This window comes from Sitophilus oryzae, unplaced genomic scaffold (genome assembly GCF_002938485.1).
Source record: "Sitophilus oryzae breed Bouriz unplaced genomic scaffold, Soryzae_2.0 scaffold_186_pilon_pilon, whole genome shotgun sequence".
In the NCBI taxonomy this organism is placed as follows: Eukaryota; Metazoa; Arthropoda; class Insecta; order Coleoptera; family Curculionidae; genus Sitophilus; species Sitophilus oryzae.
In genome coordinates this window covers 16,143-32,709 of record NW_022146579.1, presented here as the reverse complement: position 1 = coordinate 32,709, position 16,567 = coordinate 16,143, and the positions used below count along the sequence as shown (strand labels likewise).

General features: G+C 32.0%; 1 protein-coding gene across 1 annotated transcript in view; it reads right to left on the bottom strand.

Annotated features, from left to right (window-relative positions):
* LOC115883339 overlaps window positions 1-16,270 on the bottom strand; it is a 98,766-nt gene extending 82,496 nt beyond the window's left edge. Inside the window, exons 1-2 of the mRNA XM_030901692.1 lie at window positions 16,209-16,270; window positions 3,837-4,072 (exon numbers count right to left, since the gene is read on the bottom strand). Of these exons, the coding sequence (XP_030757552.1) occupies window positions 3,837-4,072; window positions 16,209-16,270 (298 nt within the window). The remainder of the gene's footprint in view (window positions 1-3,836; window positions 4,073-16,208) is intronic.
* Window positions 16,271-16,567: the final 297 nt, after the last annotated feature.

Sequence of the window (16,567 nt, the reverse complement as noted above, 5' to 3'; positions counted from 1 at the left end):
AGTTGTAGAATAAATAATATATAACATAAAATAAGCTCAGTAAAGACTAACAAATCCACAAAAATTTCAAATCAAATTCAAATGCGTCAAATGAATCGTCAAATAGAGAGACTCAGAACCGCCTTCGCACATTTCTTATATTTCCAAACCAAATATTTTCAAAATTTCGGGAACTTTTAAAAACGTTACTTTCTTTCCATAAATTGATCTTTCAGTATGTTTCTAAAATATGAAAGGATTTTAGAAAGACTGGAAATATTTATTCCGTTATACACAAGTCAATTTCTGGAAAGTAAAATTCAGTAAAATAATGTTTCCAAAGTAGTATATTATTGTCTTTATGGAAATGCATTTAAGGGATGTGACGAAGGGTTTAGGAATGTGACGAACGAACACATATATCGGGTGCGTCTCAAAAGTGGCTCACCCCTATAACTTTTTTATTTTTTTCAGATAAAACAACGAGATTTGGTATGTTAGTATATGACATAAATTGGGATTGATTGACGTATTCAATTGTTTTTGGTCACTCCCTGTTTCATCGGAAATAACTACAACTTTTGATTTTTAAATGGCACCCTCGGTATTTTTTTACTTTATTCGATAGAAAATGATATTCTGAATACAGGGTTGTTCACCACATAAGACACGGAGTATTGTAGCTAAACGATTAGATTTTTACAAATTGTAAGTTTTGGCTTCGTTGCAGGACTATTAGAGCTACAATTTAAAAATATTTTTACAAGACACAGAGTGTCCCAAATAATTAAAAAATATTATAGTTGTATTTTTTTTAAATGGTACACCGTGTATATTATTCTATTTTTGGATTCTACGATCGAAATAAAGGTAAATTTGATTAAGGGTTTTCCCACTTAAACCTTACCGTTTTTGAAATATTTTCAATTTTATGAAATTGCAGTAAAAATTTTGAGGCTTCATTTCTCCAAGGGTATCAAAGTTTTTAATACTAAATATTTACTGAAGATTATTTATTGATCAGATATTATGTAGCAATAATAAAATTTTTACTACCTTATACAGAGTGTCCAAAAATTTATATTAGGTAATTACTAGCTTTAAACGACAATAATTTGTTTAATTTAAATGGAACACCCTATATATTTTAGGAGAATTACATGTACAATTTAATTGTCTATCAAATTATATTATACCATTTTTTACCTATCTCATCAGGTTTTCTTAGAAAATGCATTTTCTTATAATTTAGACCTCATTTATCACTATACCCATGGAATATTGACATTTCAGATTTTTTTTAAAGCAACATATATGTACAAAATATACAGGTGGTAAATATTGCAAGCCTATTATTGGTATACAAAAAGCTATTTAAATCTTTTTAAAAGAGTATACCAATTAAATATACCACCATTATTTCCCACCAAAAATTATTATTTCCCACCATTAATTACATACTTTTAAATTGTTTTAATTAATAAAGTATTCTAAATAAATGTTGATTTGGCTCAGAAATCAATATTATAATAAGTTTTGGAAATGAACGTCTCTGTTTTTATAAATTAGCATTCGTCAAAAAATAAAATAAAATTTTTAAGTAAAATAAAATGTCTTACTTGTTACCACAGTGTCTAATACACACACAAAATTCAGTTTTTCAGTTCTGGAGCAATTATTATTAATCAACGTAAACAGTCAATTAATGTAGTTTGAATACTGGGATTATATTAATTGGTCCTCTTTAACAAAAAATATTTAAACAGCTTTTTATTTTATTTTTTAATAAAATAAGCCAACTATATCGACAATATTAGTGTCTGTACTCTTTGAAAATTTGTTACATCTTTAAAAATAATATAAAATGTCAATATTCCATAGGTATAGTGATTAATGAGGTCTAAATTATAAAAAAATGCATTTTCTACGAAAACTTGAAGAGATGGGTAAAAAATGGTATAATGCAATTTGATAGACAATTAAATTGTGCATATGATTCACGTAAAATATACAGGGTGTTCCATTTAAATTAAACAAGTTATTGCTGTTTAAAGCTAGTAATTACTTAATATAAATTTTTGGACACTCTGTATAAGGTAGTAGAATTTTTATTATTGCAACACAATATCTCATCAATAAATAATCTTCAGTAAATATTTAGTATTAAAAACTTTGATACTCTTGGAGAAATGAAGCCTTAAAATGTTTACTGCAATTTCATAAAATTCAAAATATTTCAAAAACGGTAAGGTTTAAGTGTGATAAACCTTAATCAAATTTACCTTTATTTTAATCGTAGAATCTAAAAATAGAATAATATACAGGGTGTTCCATTTAAAAAAATACAACTATAATATTTTTTACTTATTTGGGACACTTTGTACCTTGTAAAGATATTTTCAAATTGTAGCTCTAATAGTCCTCCAACGAACCCAAAACTTACAATTTGTAAAAATCTAATCGTTTAGCTACAATACTCCGTGTCGTATGTGGTGAACAACCCTGTATAATGACATCATATGTCAACTTTTGACATTCTCCCTTAATAAAAAAATAGCACTTTAAATTTCAATCTATAGTGCCATCGCTATGTTAAAAACACTAATTCTTAATCAAGGAGCCTTGGAAAAATAGATTTGATCGTCTAATCTTTTTAGTGTCTTATCCTGGCCGGTTAAAAGATGCCCAAATCGTATTTATAATCATATCTCAATTTTTTCAAATGGAACGAGGGTGGCTCATTAGCATATTTGAAAAAAGCATTTTTTACGAATAATTTGATACCACACCTTGGTATTTTGAGTCAAATTTTCGTTACGAACCGCAAGTTATAAATTCAAATAAAAAATGTCAAAATTTGACATATGATATGTCATTCTATTGAGAGTGTTATTTTCTATCGAATAAAGTAAAAAAATACCTAGGGTGTCATTTAAAAATCAAAAGTTGTAGTCATTTCCGATGAAACAGCAAATGACGGAAAACAATTGAATACGTCAATCAATCCTAATTTATGTCATATACTGACATACCAAATCTCGTTTTTTTAACTGAAAAAAAAATTATAGGGGTGAGCCACTTTTGAGACGCACCCGGTATTTATATAAGACACATATAGTGTAGTCCTGAGGTGGACGAAATATTTGTCGAAATGTCGTCGACCAATCACAAAAAAATAAACATGAGATCTATTTTGATCGATATCGACCAAATATAAACAATTTTAACTATTTTGAGGGCATTAAAACAACGAAATATTAATCTAAATGAGGAACAGACTTTCTAGATGCATTCTGTCCATGATTTCGAATTTTACGAAACTTACAGAAAAACTAGTTATACTTTAAAAATGGATAAAAAATCATAAAAATAGTACACCTACATGTGAAAAATATAGTTTTCATGATATCTGAAAAAAATTAAAAAAAAATTGTTGACTGTCATTTAGACGTGAAATTTCTCTTCATTTTTCTTCTACCATGGTCTGTATCCCCAACTACATGGTTCCCAGTCATAGTACCATTCATTATTTTAAGTAGTATTATTCAAAAAATAGAAAAAAATTAGTACATAAAAAACTATTCATCTAGCAATGACAAATAAACAGCAGTATGTCCACAACACACAAGGACATACTTCTGTTTGTCTACCGCCAATGGACATACAGCACATAGAAAGTCTAAGGTACTTTCCCCATTTAATTCGAATGGGATAAAATGTATTTAACACGTCGTTTCTGGCATCGTATTGTAACTCTGTGTATGTAGTTTGCAATGCCAACTTTGGTTGAAAATCTTAAAAAATGGATAAAATGCATTTAGTAAGTCTGCTCCTCAAATATATTTAGTTATTCTTACCAACTATTGTGACGTTGTGCGTTTTCGAAACCAAATTAAAAGTCGGTGCTTCGCTGCTGATTTCACATCGGTAAGCGCCAGAGCTTTCAGGTCTTCTGAGCTTTGTCAACACCAAATTACAGATTTGTGCGTCGCAACTCGTATCGTCTGAATCCACATTGATGCCGCTCAGAGGAAACTGGACTATCTGGCGGCCTGTTGGTGAGTACCTGTAGAACTCTTGGTCATCTTTGTACCTGAAATCAAGGAAAAGAGAATGTAACTATAGGTAGCATTGTAATGTCGGTATTTTTCAGAGATATAGAGGTAAAAAAAATAAGCAAGAAGATGCGTAGAAATCCTTATGATATTGGCTGATATTGGCTAGCTTAAGGAGGCGTCCATAAACTCCGTGAGGCGTTGAAGACCTCCTTTCACCCACTGGTCAGATTTCGTGAGATGTATCTTGACGTCCTCCCCCTCCCTAAAAACATGTTTTACTTTAAATTGATCTAATTTCCTCACATGTTTATACTATTTTTTTTACAAAAAATTATGTGTTATTTGCCGAAAATGCCTCTCTTCCTCACGTGAGATTTAGTGAGATTCGGCTTGATTCCCTTCCCCCTTTGGTTACCTCACGTAACTAATAGACTAAGTCTACAGGCGGAAGTCAAAAATTAATAGTAATTAAAGTTTTTATAAGTGATCTTGCGATCTTCTTTAGGAAATCTTGAAAAAATTTTGCATAATATTCATTACTTTGAGACAGTAATATAACATATACAATATAAATTACAAATAACTGGTGATCTCTGTTTAGTAAAATACCGTATGATCGAATTAAAACGGCGTCAGCGATGGCTATGAAATGACGATTAATGACATTTCCCATATAATTTTATATATAAAATGACAGCAATCTTCATTTCATAGCCATCGCTGATGCCGTTTTTATTCGATCATACGGTAGTAGTAAAGAAACTGTAAATGTTAGAAATGGACAATATAAAATGCGCTATATAAAAAAGTTTGAGTAAAACTATATTAAAAAATTATTTTTAATTTTATTTCGCTAGGAGTTTTTTTTTAAAACAAAATTATTAAAAATTTTTTTTAATATTTTCATATCGATATATTTTTTAATTATTTTTAGCTTTAACGAGCTCATAACCTTTACTCGAAAGGTTATGAGCACAGCTTTGAAATAAAATTTAAAATATTTAATTACATACACCATTATTATTTGAAATAAAGTATTTAATTTTAGACCTTACTCTTTTAAATAATATAGCCCACATCTATACGAATCATCGATTATTAAATGTTGTATTTTCTGATATGTTTTGCAATTATTTTTTCTTCGATTTTGTATTTTATATAGTTTTAATTTGATAATTAAATTATACCTGCACAATTTGCATAAAAAACAAAATTGAATTGGTACAAAAAAAGAAGATAATATAAAATAAAGACCTGAGACGAAATGGAATGACTAGCTGATACTAAATAATCTGTATTGATTTCGATCTGTACAAAAAATATTTTGCTTACTGACAATATCTGGACGGTAAATTTTATAATTATTATCTTCATATTGTTGGGGACCCATGTGGACTCGGCTAACTCTAAGTAACTAATATGCCCCGCCCCCATATGACCTTAATATCGTATTAAAGAATAGACACCGTAATGATTCATTCGAACGTTCGAGAACAATCGAGTTCCACTGGAATGGAGGAGTACATACGAGAACATTCTAAACCTTCTCTCTATGCACCTAATGATCTAACGTCTAACGGACTATTCGAGAACTGTTTAGCTGTGGGTATATAAGCCGATGCCTGAGGCCTGAGGGGAGGACAGAAACAAATAAACGAGTACAGTTGCCGCGCTAAATTCAAAATAAATTCTTTCTAGATAAATAGTTATAAATAGTTTGTAAATAGTTCTTTAAAGTATTTTATCGTTATTTTTTTGTTGTTACTTTGTGTAGAATAAATTGTGTTTAAATAACTTGTGACTTTCTATCCACACGGAACCGACGAAAAACGTAACAATGTATATTATTTCGAACGCCTGAGTACTACCAATCTAATAAAATATTTTAGCAGGCTTTATGAACAGTATCACATCACGTCTTGAGCTATTGGTAAACTGCCGATAGGCACATGCCATTAACTCAATTATCATAAAACGTCTTTGTTATAGCTTCGATAAAACTATAAAATATTTCCAGCGGCTGCTCACGCTTTTCTAGGTAGATAGTAGATATTTCTAGATTTCCAGGTAGGTTTTTATGGTTCTACTGTAAGTCTACTACCGTTTTAATCAATCATTCTACTAAAAAATCAGACGATGCGTCCGTCAATAAAAATTTGAAAAACTTGCAAACAGTCAATGTAATGAGGGGGCGTAGTGGGTTTTGTGGTATCAGACTCGTCAAGTCCACGTTCTGCCGCATATGTAGGTACAGGTAGCGATCAATATAATATATTGCTGCTTGGCTTTAGGTTGTTGGGGTTGCAAAGATGTTACTAGATTTTGTTCATTATTTTATTTTTATGACGACGTTTCGACAGTATATTTATGTCTTTTTCTAGTCTCTTGAACGTAGATTCCTACAGAATTAAAATTGTTAAAACTGGACAACAGCACAATAACACATATTAAAACTATTATTTTAATTGTTTCGGGACACCACACTTTAGTATAGTGTAGTATGTATTTTCGACCTGTTTTGTATAAAACATAATTATCGTTTCAATAGCCGATGTCTACTCAATTAAAATAATAGTTTTAATATGTGTTACTGTGTTTTAGTCCAGTTTTTAACAATTTTAATTCTGTAGGAATCTACGTTCAAGAGACTTGAAAAAGAGATATACTGTCGAAACGTCGCGTCGCGGCGTCGCGCGTCGTCATAAAAAAAAATAATGAACAAAATCTAGTAACATCTTTGCGACCCCAACGACCTAAAGCCAAGAATTAAAAGAAAAAAAAATTGATAGTATATTGATAGAGGTACGACTTTATATTAGACCGTTGGATAATTCCTATTCCAGGTTACAGATGGAGTCTTCCAGGTTCTTGAGTTCTGCTTTAAGTTGATTTCCCACCTTTTCTAGCTAGAGGAGGACTTTTTTTCTAGGTAAGTTTGTATGAGTGTAGTTCCTAGTATTTTTTAAATTATTAGGTATATTAGTTAAACAAAAAACGCAAATTATAACGAAGTAACACCGAAAAATAATTTCAGTGCGCTACTGACCGACCTGACCCGACCCACGTCACAATTTGATTTCGCACTATTCTGATGCAAAATACATATTTTAAATGCATAACACATAGCCGGCACCCATTTAAATTTATTTCGCGGGTATCGGATTAACAATTCCGCAGAAATGTAGTCGGCCGGGGTAAATTACCTCTAAATACTGTAGCATTAGGAATACTCTTTTGGTAAAGAAATTGAAATAATCTGTGTAAACGGTTCGGCCTCAAAACGTTTTTTCGGAAAGAGGTGTTTGGTAAATTTTCTCTTAATTAGTTCGAAATGAGAATGCTTAGTCAACTGGAAACCATTAATACTTGAAAATACCGGAGGAAATATTTTTGAGCTGGAAATCGGTAGTAAAGCATCTGTTAATACACAGAGAAATTTAATTAACAACTGTGTAGGTGTTGTAAGGTGTAATTAGTTTGGATTTCAGTAGGGGTTTTAGTATTGAAAATACTTCTGGCCGCGTTTATATGGGACCCATCTTTAAAAAAACGACATACTAGAAACAACATGGGTTCAATAACCTGCCTGTCAACACGTTCTTAAGTTGATAGAGCCGGCGTTGATGAGCGAATAGGGCAAGATCGAGTCTGGACCGGCGCGGCGGATAAAGTAAGCGATATTATTTTAAAAGAAAATATGTCAAGGCATGGGTTGTTAGGTACAGTTTGGCTATTTTAATCTAACTATTTCCGTATGAGAAACAAGGAGCAAATTATACGAGAAAGAGCAGAATCACATATCACACATATATGATTATTATTTTTTTAATTATCAACTTAGGACAATAATTAATATAATTAGTGCTAACTTATCAAAATTCACAACACGGCGAAATTTCAACAAAATCGGCCAACGGATCTTTGAAATATTAATAAAAAAATGTCTATTAGGACTTGACACCCTGTATCTTTAAAATTATGCATTTCCGGACACATGTTTATATTTTTACCTTTGAGTAACTGAGATAGAAACTTTTTACCTTAAAAACACAAAGAATCACCTTCTGAAGTTGGCCAGATACTTAATTAACAGCCCGTATTTAAGAAAATGGCTAGCTAGTAATTTTGAAGTAAAACTATGTTTATTTTAATAGAAAAAAAATACATTTCATAAAAAATAAACAAACCCATAATTCACCATTATACACTAATTAATTAATTTTAAATGTATCTAAATAGGTACGTTAATAATTGAAAATGACATGAGCACTTCATAGAGTATACCAAATATGTAAAAAAAATTCCAATAACAAAACCACAAATGGCACATTAAAATCTGCGTTATCTTGAAATCAAACTATAGGTACCTAAACGGCCAATCAGCCAGACAACAGTCACAAGACGCCGACATCGATAACGCGATGAGCAGTTTAATAATTCTGAGTTAATACTTCTGTAGCATTCCTTCAAATAAATTTTAATTTAAGTATTGTTAATACATAGTCATATTAATGATTATAGCCTGTATGATTTCTAAAATAAAAAATCCAGTGTGTTTTTATCAGAATAACTATTAAATGATTAACTAGAAATAGTTAATATTTATTAACTTCGTAGTGTTATTTTTTAATATAATTATGAATTTAATAATTAAATAATTATCTTAAGTTTAAATTGTGGTAAACTTGTTATGAATTTCAATCATTTATATTTAAAATCTTAATGGAAGCAATATAAATTTTAGGCAGAAGAACTCAATGGGAAGGACTGTGTAATTAGTAATTAAAATTGTACATTTTTTACTTGCCATTTTTCTTCACACACAATCTGAATTTCGGATATGATGCAGAACTGATAAATTAGACCAAATATATTAATTGCAAGGTATGCAAAGAAATATTTTTGTTAACTTTGCAAATACTTAAGGCATGCAATAATTTTAAAAAAAATTTGTCTTGGTCTTGGGTGATAAAGATTTGAATTATTATGGGTCTGTTTTGTTTAAGAAGCTAACAAATAATTTCAAAAACTCAACTATCAAAATATAATGGTAGAAAATGTTTAAAAGCATGTATAGGTATAATATTCCTTATTAATTGGACATACTGAATGTAAACTAGGAATACATAGTTGCTGCAGTCGATAATATATTTTGCTGCTTATTTTCCTCATAACAAAAACTGTCAATACCGCTACTCAGCATTATGGGCACCTTTTATACTTAAATCTCTTAATGATGTTTAAAATACACATGTAGGTACATACTATAAGTAGTGGTTGTCACGGTTTTTATTATAGTCTAAGGACTGGCTACATAAAAAACCTTATCATCGTTCTGCTTTGGCTAATTTTGTGTGAAGTATCCTTTTGTGTAGCCATTATGAAATAGTCATGTGTGCCAGCGCGATCCGGGGCTTAAAGCGGGGGCGGCCAATCGAAAGGGTGAAATTTTGACACTAAAAATATTATAAGATACATGAGTTATAATTGCGAAAATAGCTTTTATTTATTATTAGGAAACGTGGAAAATTGTTGGCAGACATTTTTCTAGTCGCTAAAATGCCGACAGACAACGCGAAAGAGGCATGAAATTTTAAAAATTATTAAAAAATAAGTATCGATAAATCGTAGGTATAATATACGATTATATTATAAATATATTTTTTTATTATTTCAATAACGATTTTTTTGTCTGCCCTTTTGCTTACAGCTTTTTAAATTAATTAACAATAAACATGAGATTCCACCAACCGACATGCATGTATGCGATGATTTTCTTTTGTCAAAATTCTATGCCTCTTTCGCGTTGTCTGCCGGCATTTCAGCCACGAGAAAATTGTCTGTCAACAATTTTACACGTTTCCTAATAATAAATAAAAGCTATTTGGCAATTATAACTCGTGTACCATATAATATTTTTAGTATCAAAATTTCACCCTTTCGATTGGCCGCCCCCGCTTTAAGCCCCAAGGATACTTCACACAAAAAATTAGCCATGTAACGATGATAAGGTTTTTTATGTAGCCAGCTCTCGGTCTATTAGGTATGATGAAAAGAAGCTGCAAACTAAATTATCGGTGGGGCCAATTATATTTTAATTTATTTTTATCTGAGATTTATCTCTATTTTTATTTGAGATTTTTGAATGTCTGGAGTGCGGTAGACCGATAACATCACGTATCGGGCTTTTCAGTCACAGAAAAGCTCATGAAAGAAAACACCTTGCGTGACCATCTTCTGATGCGTGTCAAATACTCGTCAGCGAGTAATGGCGGTATGTATGTATGTTATATCCGCAACACTTTTTTGAATTACCCTGTATACTCTATAGTAATGTTAAAATGTGCTTCTTAACCTAACCAATAACTTTTTTATTTAACATTTGTTCTGAAAAACGTTAAAAAACGTGCATTATGTAAAAACGTCGTGTAAGGGATAAAGAAAAACAGCCCAAAGGGGAAAAACCGACGATGAATACCATGTTAAAGACCGAATATCATATTAAAGATACAAAAATTTATTACTGTATGCGTTATTATTTGGCCATCGTTTGTTATATTCAATAGCAATTTAATATACGTTTGGCTTTCTTTCACTATGAACCCACTCGGCTTGTCTCGTGGCAGGTTGGCGTAAAAAATGGATAGAAAATGTCTCGCTCTCGTCTCGCTCTTGTCTTGCTCTCGTCTCGCACTCGGCTCGTCAGGTCTGGACGCATGTTAGACTGCCGGAGTGGTGACGTCACGAATGTCAAATTGCTTTCCAAACAAGGTTTAGTTCTTTATATTTCTATTGAGCTCTTCCAAATGACGTCACAAATTAATATAAAATGTAAAAAAACAGGTGATTGCCGACAACCGCCGACTTGTATCTGGTGTTTTCAATACGCCTATGATGGTTGCGCATGTTACAAAATCTGTGAATTTTTTTTATATTATTTGCTTGGATTTCAGTAGTTTTATATTTCCTTAATTATACAAAGTGTTCCAATATTCCGTGGGCGTACGGAGCGATTAACAATGATAGAAATAGTTCGCAATACTGTGTAAAAAGCTAGAACTTGCCAACCCTGAATACAATATTGACAGGTCATTATTAAAGGCCTCTTTTACATCTTTGTTTGTAATATGCAGGGTCCGGCAATAACGAGTCGGGCATCTGTAGCTCCTAGAATAAAAAACTTGGGAATTTTGTTTAAGTGCAAGCCTAAAGTGTATACTAAGATGTATATCAGGAAAATGTCTTAACTTCCATAGGGTGACCCAAAAAAAGTGTGAGTAGGTCGGAATGATATTTTAAATGGAACACCCTGTATGGGATTGCATTTTTCTTGGTTGTAAGTCCTGAGAAATGTCTTCGAGTGTCTTAGACTGTTGGAGAATTTTTATATTCCAGGTTCCGGATGAAGTTTTCCAGGTTCTTCAGTTCTGTTTTAAGTTGGTTTCCACTTGGGAATGGAGTAAAGTGTTCGCTTCTTTTCTAGCTAGTGGAGGACATTTTTACTAGGTAAGATTGTATGAGTGGAGTACTTTGTCTTTTTAAATTATTAGGCACATTAGTTACAAAAAAAATGTAAATTATAGCGAAGTAACACCGAAAAATAATTTCAATGCGCTACTGACCGGCCTTACCCGACCTACGCCACAATTTGATTTCGCACTATTCTGATGCAAAATACATATTTTAAATGCATAACACATAGCCGGCGCCCATTTAAATTTATTTCATGGGTATCAGATTAACAATTTCGCAGAAATGTAGTCGGTCGGGGTAAATTACCTCTAAATACTGTAGCATTAGGAATACTCTTTGCCAGCGAAATTGAAATAATCTACGTGTAAAACGGTTCGGGCTCAAAACCTATTCTCGGAAAGAGGTGTTTGGTAAATTTTCTCTTAATTAGTTCGAAATGAGAATGCTTAGTCAACTGGAAACCATTAATACTTGAAAATACCGGAGGAAATATTTTTGAGCTGGAAATCGGTAGCAAAGCGTCTGTTAATACACAGAGAAATTTAATTAACAGGAATGTAGGTGTTTTAAGGTGTAATTAGTTTGGATTTCAGTAGGGTTTTTTTGTATTATTTGCTTGGATTTCAGTAGTTTTATATTTCCTTAATTATACAAAGTGTTTTAATATTCCGTAGGCATACGGAGCGATTAACAATGATTGAAAGAGTTCGCAATACTGTGTAAAAAGCTAGAACTTGCCAACTCTGAATACAATATTGACCGGTTTGTTTGCAATATGCAGGGTCCGGTAATAATGAGTCGGGCATCTGTAGCTCCTAGAATAAAAAACTTGGGAATTTTGTTTAAGTGCAAGCCTAAAGTGTATACTAGGATGTATATCGGAAAATATCTTAACTTCTATAGGGTGACCCAAAAAAAGTGTGAGTAGATCGGAGTGATATTTTAAATGGAACACCCTGTATGGTATTGCATTTTTCTTGGTTGTAAGTCCTGAGAAATATCTTCGAGTGTCTTATGGTACGTTTAGACCTGAGCGCGCACGACATTCGTTCGCGCTCTCGGCTCCGTTCAAATTAAAAACTTATTTTTCGACGAATGAAGTGATCCATTTGTGCGCGCACAGCAGAGTTGTGTTGGCGAAAATAATGGACGACCAAGAAATAGTCGAGGCTGCAGTCATTAACAGCTTAATTATTAAAAAGAACAAAAATCGAAAACATCGTCGCTGGTGGCAAACCCAAATTTTTAGAAATCGATATAATTTACTGCAACAACTTAGTGTCTGAGGAGGGCTATTATCAGTTCAAAAACTTTACAAGAATGACCAGGCCCGACTTTGAATATTTCCAAATTTAATAACACCAAAAATTACGAACAAAAGATACAAATTTTAGAATAGCAATTTCATTAATATCGACATATTCAATATTAATTTTATTTACAAGGTTTTGCCATGCGTTATATTTTTTTGATTTTTTAATAATACAAAGAATGTTTAGCATCCCATAATATAGGCAACTTTTCATATTTTTCAATTAATAATAACGAAGATTCATTGATCCACTCCATAATTTTAATAAAGAAAACGAAAAAAAATTATACACGCACGCACGAACGCAGACAAAACAAATTGCCGGTCCAAATTGAGCGTTCGCGCACACATAAAATCCCTTTGAGCACGGACCAAAAACCGACACCAGACGCGCACGAACAGATACAGAGTGAGCGTGCGCGCACAGCCGTTTACACTTGAGCATTCGCGGAGGATCAGTGCGTGCGTGCTCAAGTCTAAACGCACCATAAGACTGTTGGAGAATTTTTATGTTCCGGATGAAGTTTTCCAGGTTCTTGAGTTCTGTTTTAAGTTGGTTTCCACTTGGGAATGGAGTAAAGTGTTCACTTCTTTTTTAGCTAGTGGAGGACTTTTTTCCTAGGTAAGTTTGTATGAGTGGAGTACTTTGTCTTTTTAAATTATTAGGCACATTAGTTACAAAAAAAATGTAAATTATAGCGAAGTAACACCGAAAAATAATTTCAATGCGCTACTGACCTGCCTTACCCGACCTACGCCACAATTTGATTTCGCACTATTCTGATGCAAAATCCATATTTTAAATGCATAACACATAGCCGGCGCCCATTTAAATTTATTTCACGGGTATCGGATTAACAATTTCGCAGAAACGTAGTCGGCCGGGGTAAATTACCTCTAAATACTGTAGCATTAGGAATATTCTTTGGTAGCGAAATTGAAATAATCTACGTGTAAAACGGTTCGGGCTCAAAACGTTTTCTCGGAAAGAGGTGTTTGGTAAATTTTCTCTTAATTAGTTCGAAATGAGAATGCTTAGTCAACTGGAAACCATTAATACTTGAAAATACCGGAGGAAATATTTTTGAGCTGGAAATCGGTAGTAAATCATCTGTTAATACACAGAGAAATTTAATTAACAACTGTGTAGGTGTTTTAAGGTGTAATTAGTTTGGATTTCAGTAGGGTTTTTTTGTATTATTTGCTTGGATTTCAGAAGTTTTATATTTCCTTAATTATACAAAGTGTTTTAATATTCCGTAGGCATACGAAGCGATTAACAATGATTGAACTAGTTCGCAATACTGTGTAAAAAGCTAGAACTTGCCAACCCTGAATACAATATTGACCGGTTTGTTTGCAATATGCAGGGTCCGGTAATAATGAGTCGGGCATCTGTACCTTCTAGAATAAAAAGCTTGGGAATTTTGTTTAAGTGCAAGCCTAAAGTGTATACTAGGATGTATATCAGGAAAATATCTTAACTTCCATAGGGTGACCCAAAAAAAGTGTGAGTAGATCGGAGTGATATTTTAAATGGAATACCCTGTATGGTATTGTATTTTTCTTGGTTGTAAGTCCTGAGAAATGTCTTCGAGTGTCTTATGGTGCGTTTAGACTTGAGCGCACACGGCATTCCCCGGGTTGTTTTTATTTTTTTTCGGTTTTTTTTTTTTTTTAAAAATGTTTAAAACCTTATTTTTCGACGAATGAAGTGATCCGTTTATGCGCGCACAGCAGAGTTATGTGTTGGCGAAAATAATGGACGACCAAGAAATTGTCGAGGCTGCAGTCATTAACAGCTTAATATTAAAAAGAACAAAAATCGAAAAACATTCGCGCTTGTGGCAAGCCAAATTTTAGGAATCGATATAATTTACTGCAACAACTTTGTGTCTGAGGAGGGCTATAATCAGTTCAAAAACTTTCCAAGAATGTCCAGGCCCGACTTTGAATATTTACAAAATTTAATAACACCCAAAAAGTTTACGAACAAAATACAAATTTTGAATAGCAATTTCATTAATATCGACATAATCAATATTAATTTTATTTACAAGGTTTTGACATGCGTTGATATTTTTTTTGATTTTTTAATAATACTTATCTTGACAAAAGAAATATATTTTCTTACCGTTTTTCAAAATGAGTCCAAAATAATCGAGACATTTTACTTTAAAAATTTAAAAAGACATTTTTAGAAAGATTTATTTTTAAATAATTTTGTAGTCACCTATTTTTTTTTCTGTATTTGCATCCATTCTTCTAGTGTCGTAACCATAGAGTAACCAAGCCGTAAGCATGGTAGATTAAAAATTATACCGTTAATGGGTAAATTTGCGGCGAAGTTCTACAAAGTTTTCTAAAATATAAAGGAATTTTTTTAAAATGCACGATTTTCAAGGCGGGGGAGCGTTCCCCGAAAGCGCTAGAGTAATATCGCGCTTTGGATAACTGTCTGCTGCTGATTTAAAGAAACTTCTTTTTTGCCCAAATTTTTATATATTGGCTTTTAAAATGAAATGGGACATTCCACAAATGGGTATGCATGTGAGCCATATTTTTTCCAAAATTTCATGCCTCTTTCGCGTTGTCTGCTGGCATTTTAGCAACGAGAAAATGGGCCAATTTTCACCTTATTAGTAAATAAAAAGCTATTTCCGTCTGGCTGAGATACCGCAGTACAGACAGCATAGCTGCATCATGATCACCATGTTCATCTGTCCCTTCCTAAGTCTCTACGCATTATTGACATAACCGTTTCCCACTCTCCATTTCACACCTCATGCATAAGTGTTAAGAATTTTAATTTGTATTGAAGCGTCTTTTTAAAATCCTGATCTTCCTTTGTTAAATATTTTTAAGTTGCTTTCATTAACTTTTCTTTGGCTTCTTTCTCCTCTAACTTATTAATTGGTCCAAAAGTCAACTACAGACTTACGCCAAATAACTCATTAGTATTGGACCGTAATAGATTGGCGTGCCAGCTAATCATCCCCCTCACGATCAACAAGTTTATAAGTCTGGATTAGTTTCTTTTTTAGTTCATGAAAGAGAACCACATAGACGAGGACTGCATCCTGAAGTTATCCCACAAAGACAAGGAGGTCCCAGCACTATTTTGTCAGAACTATTTGTAAAGATGCTTGTAAACCACAACTTGTCAGTTAATCAACTTTTCTTTAACCCTAGCTATAAAATCATTTTGTAGAAAATAAAACTTATTTATAATATTGTGGAATAATGTTAGTAATTAGTTTATTTTTTGTTTAAGAAACCTAATTAATATATCAGATTTAAATGTATCTTCAGAAGAAGATATAATTAGTAAACATGCAGCTTTTTAGTTTTTCTGTGTTTTTTAACTTTTAGCGTGAACCACAGACCATTGAACTGCTATGATAAGAACTGTTATGCTGTGACTGCAGTGGGATGGCATTTGGGACATTGTTTCTTTATGGCTTATTAATCAAAGTCTTCAAGATGTACTTTAATAGAAACTTGTCTTGTTCCATCATTGTGTTTTCTGAGAACAAAGAAATAGAGTTTAAAAGAAATATTTAATTTTTTATTAATAAGTAATAAGGTAATAATAAAAATAAAGTTTTTTTTATAATATATAATTAAATGAATAAAAATAAAAAAAAAAAAAAAAAAAAAAAAAAAATAATATTAATCAATTTAAAAAAAAAACCAAAACATTTTTATAAAACAATTTTTTTTTTTTTTTTTTAATTATTTAAGC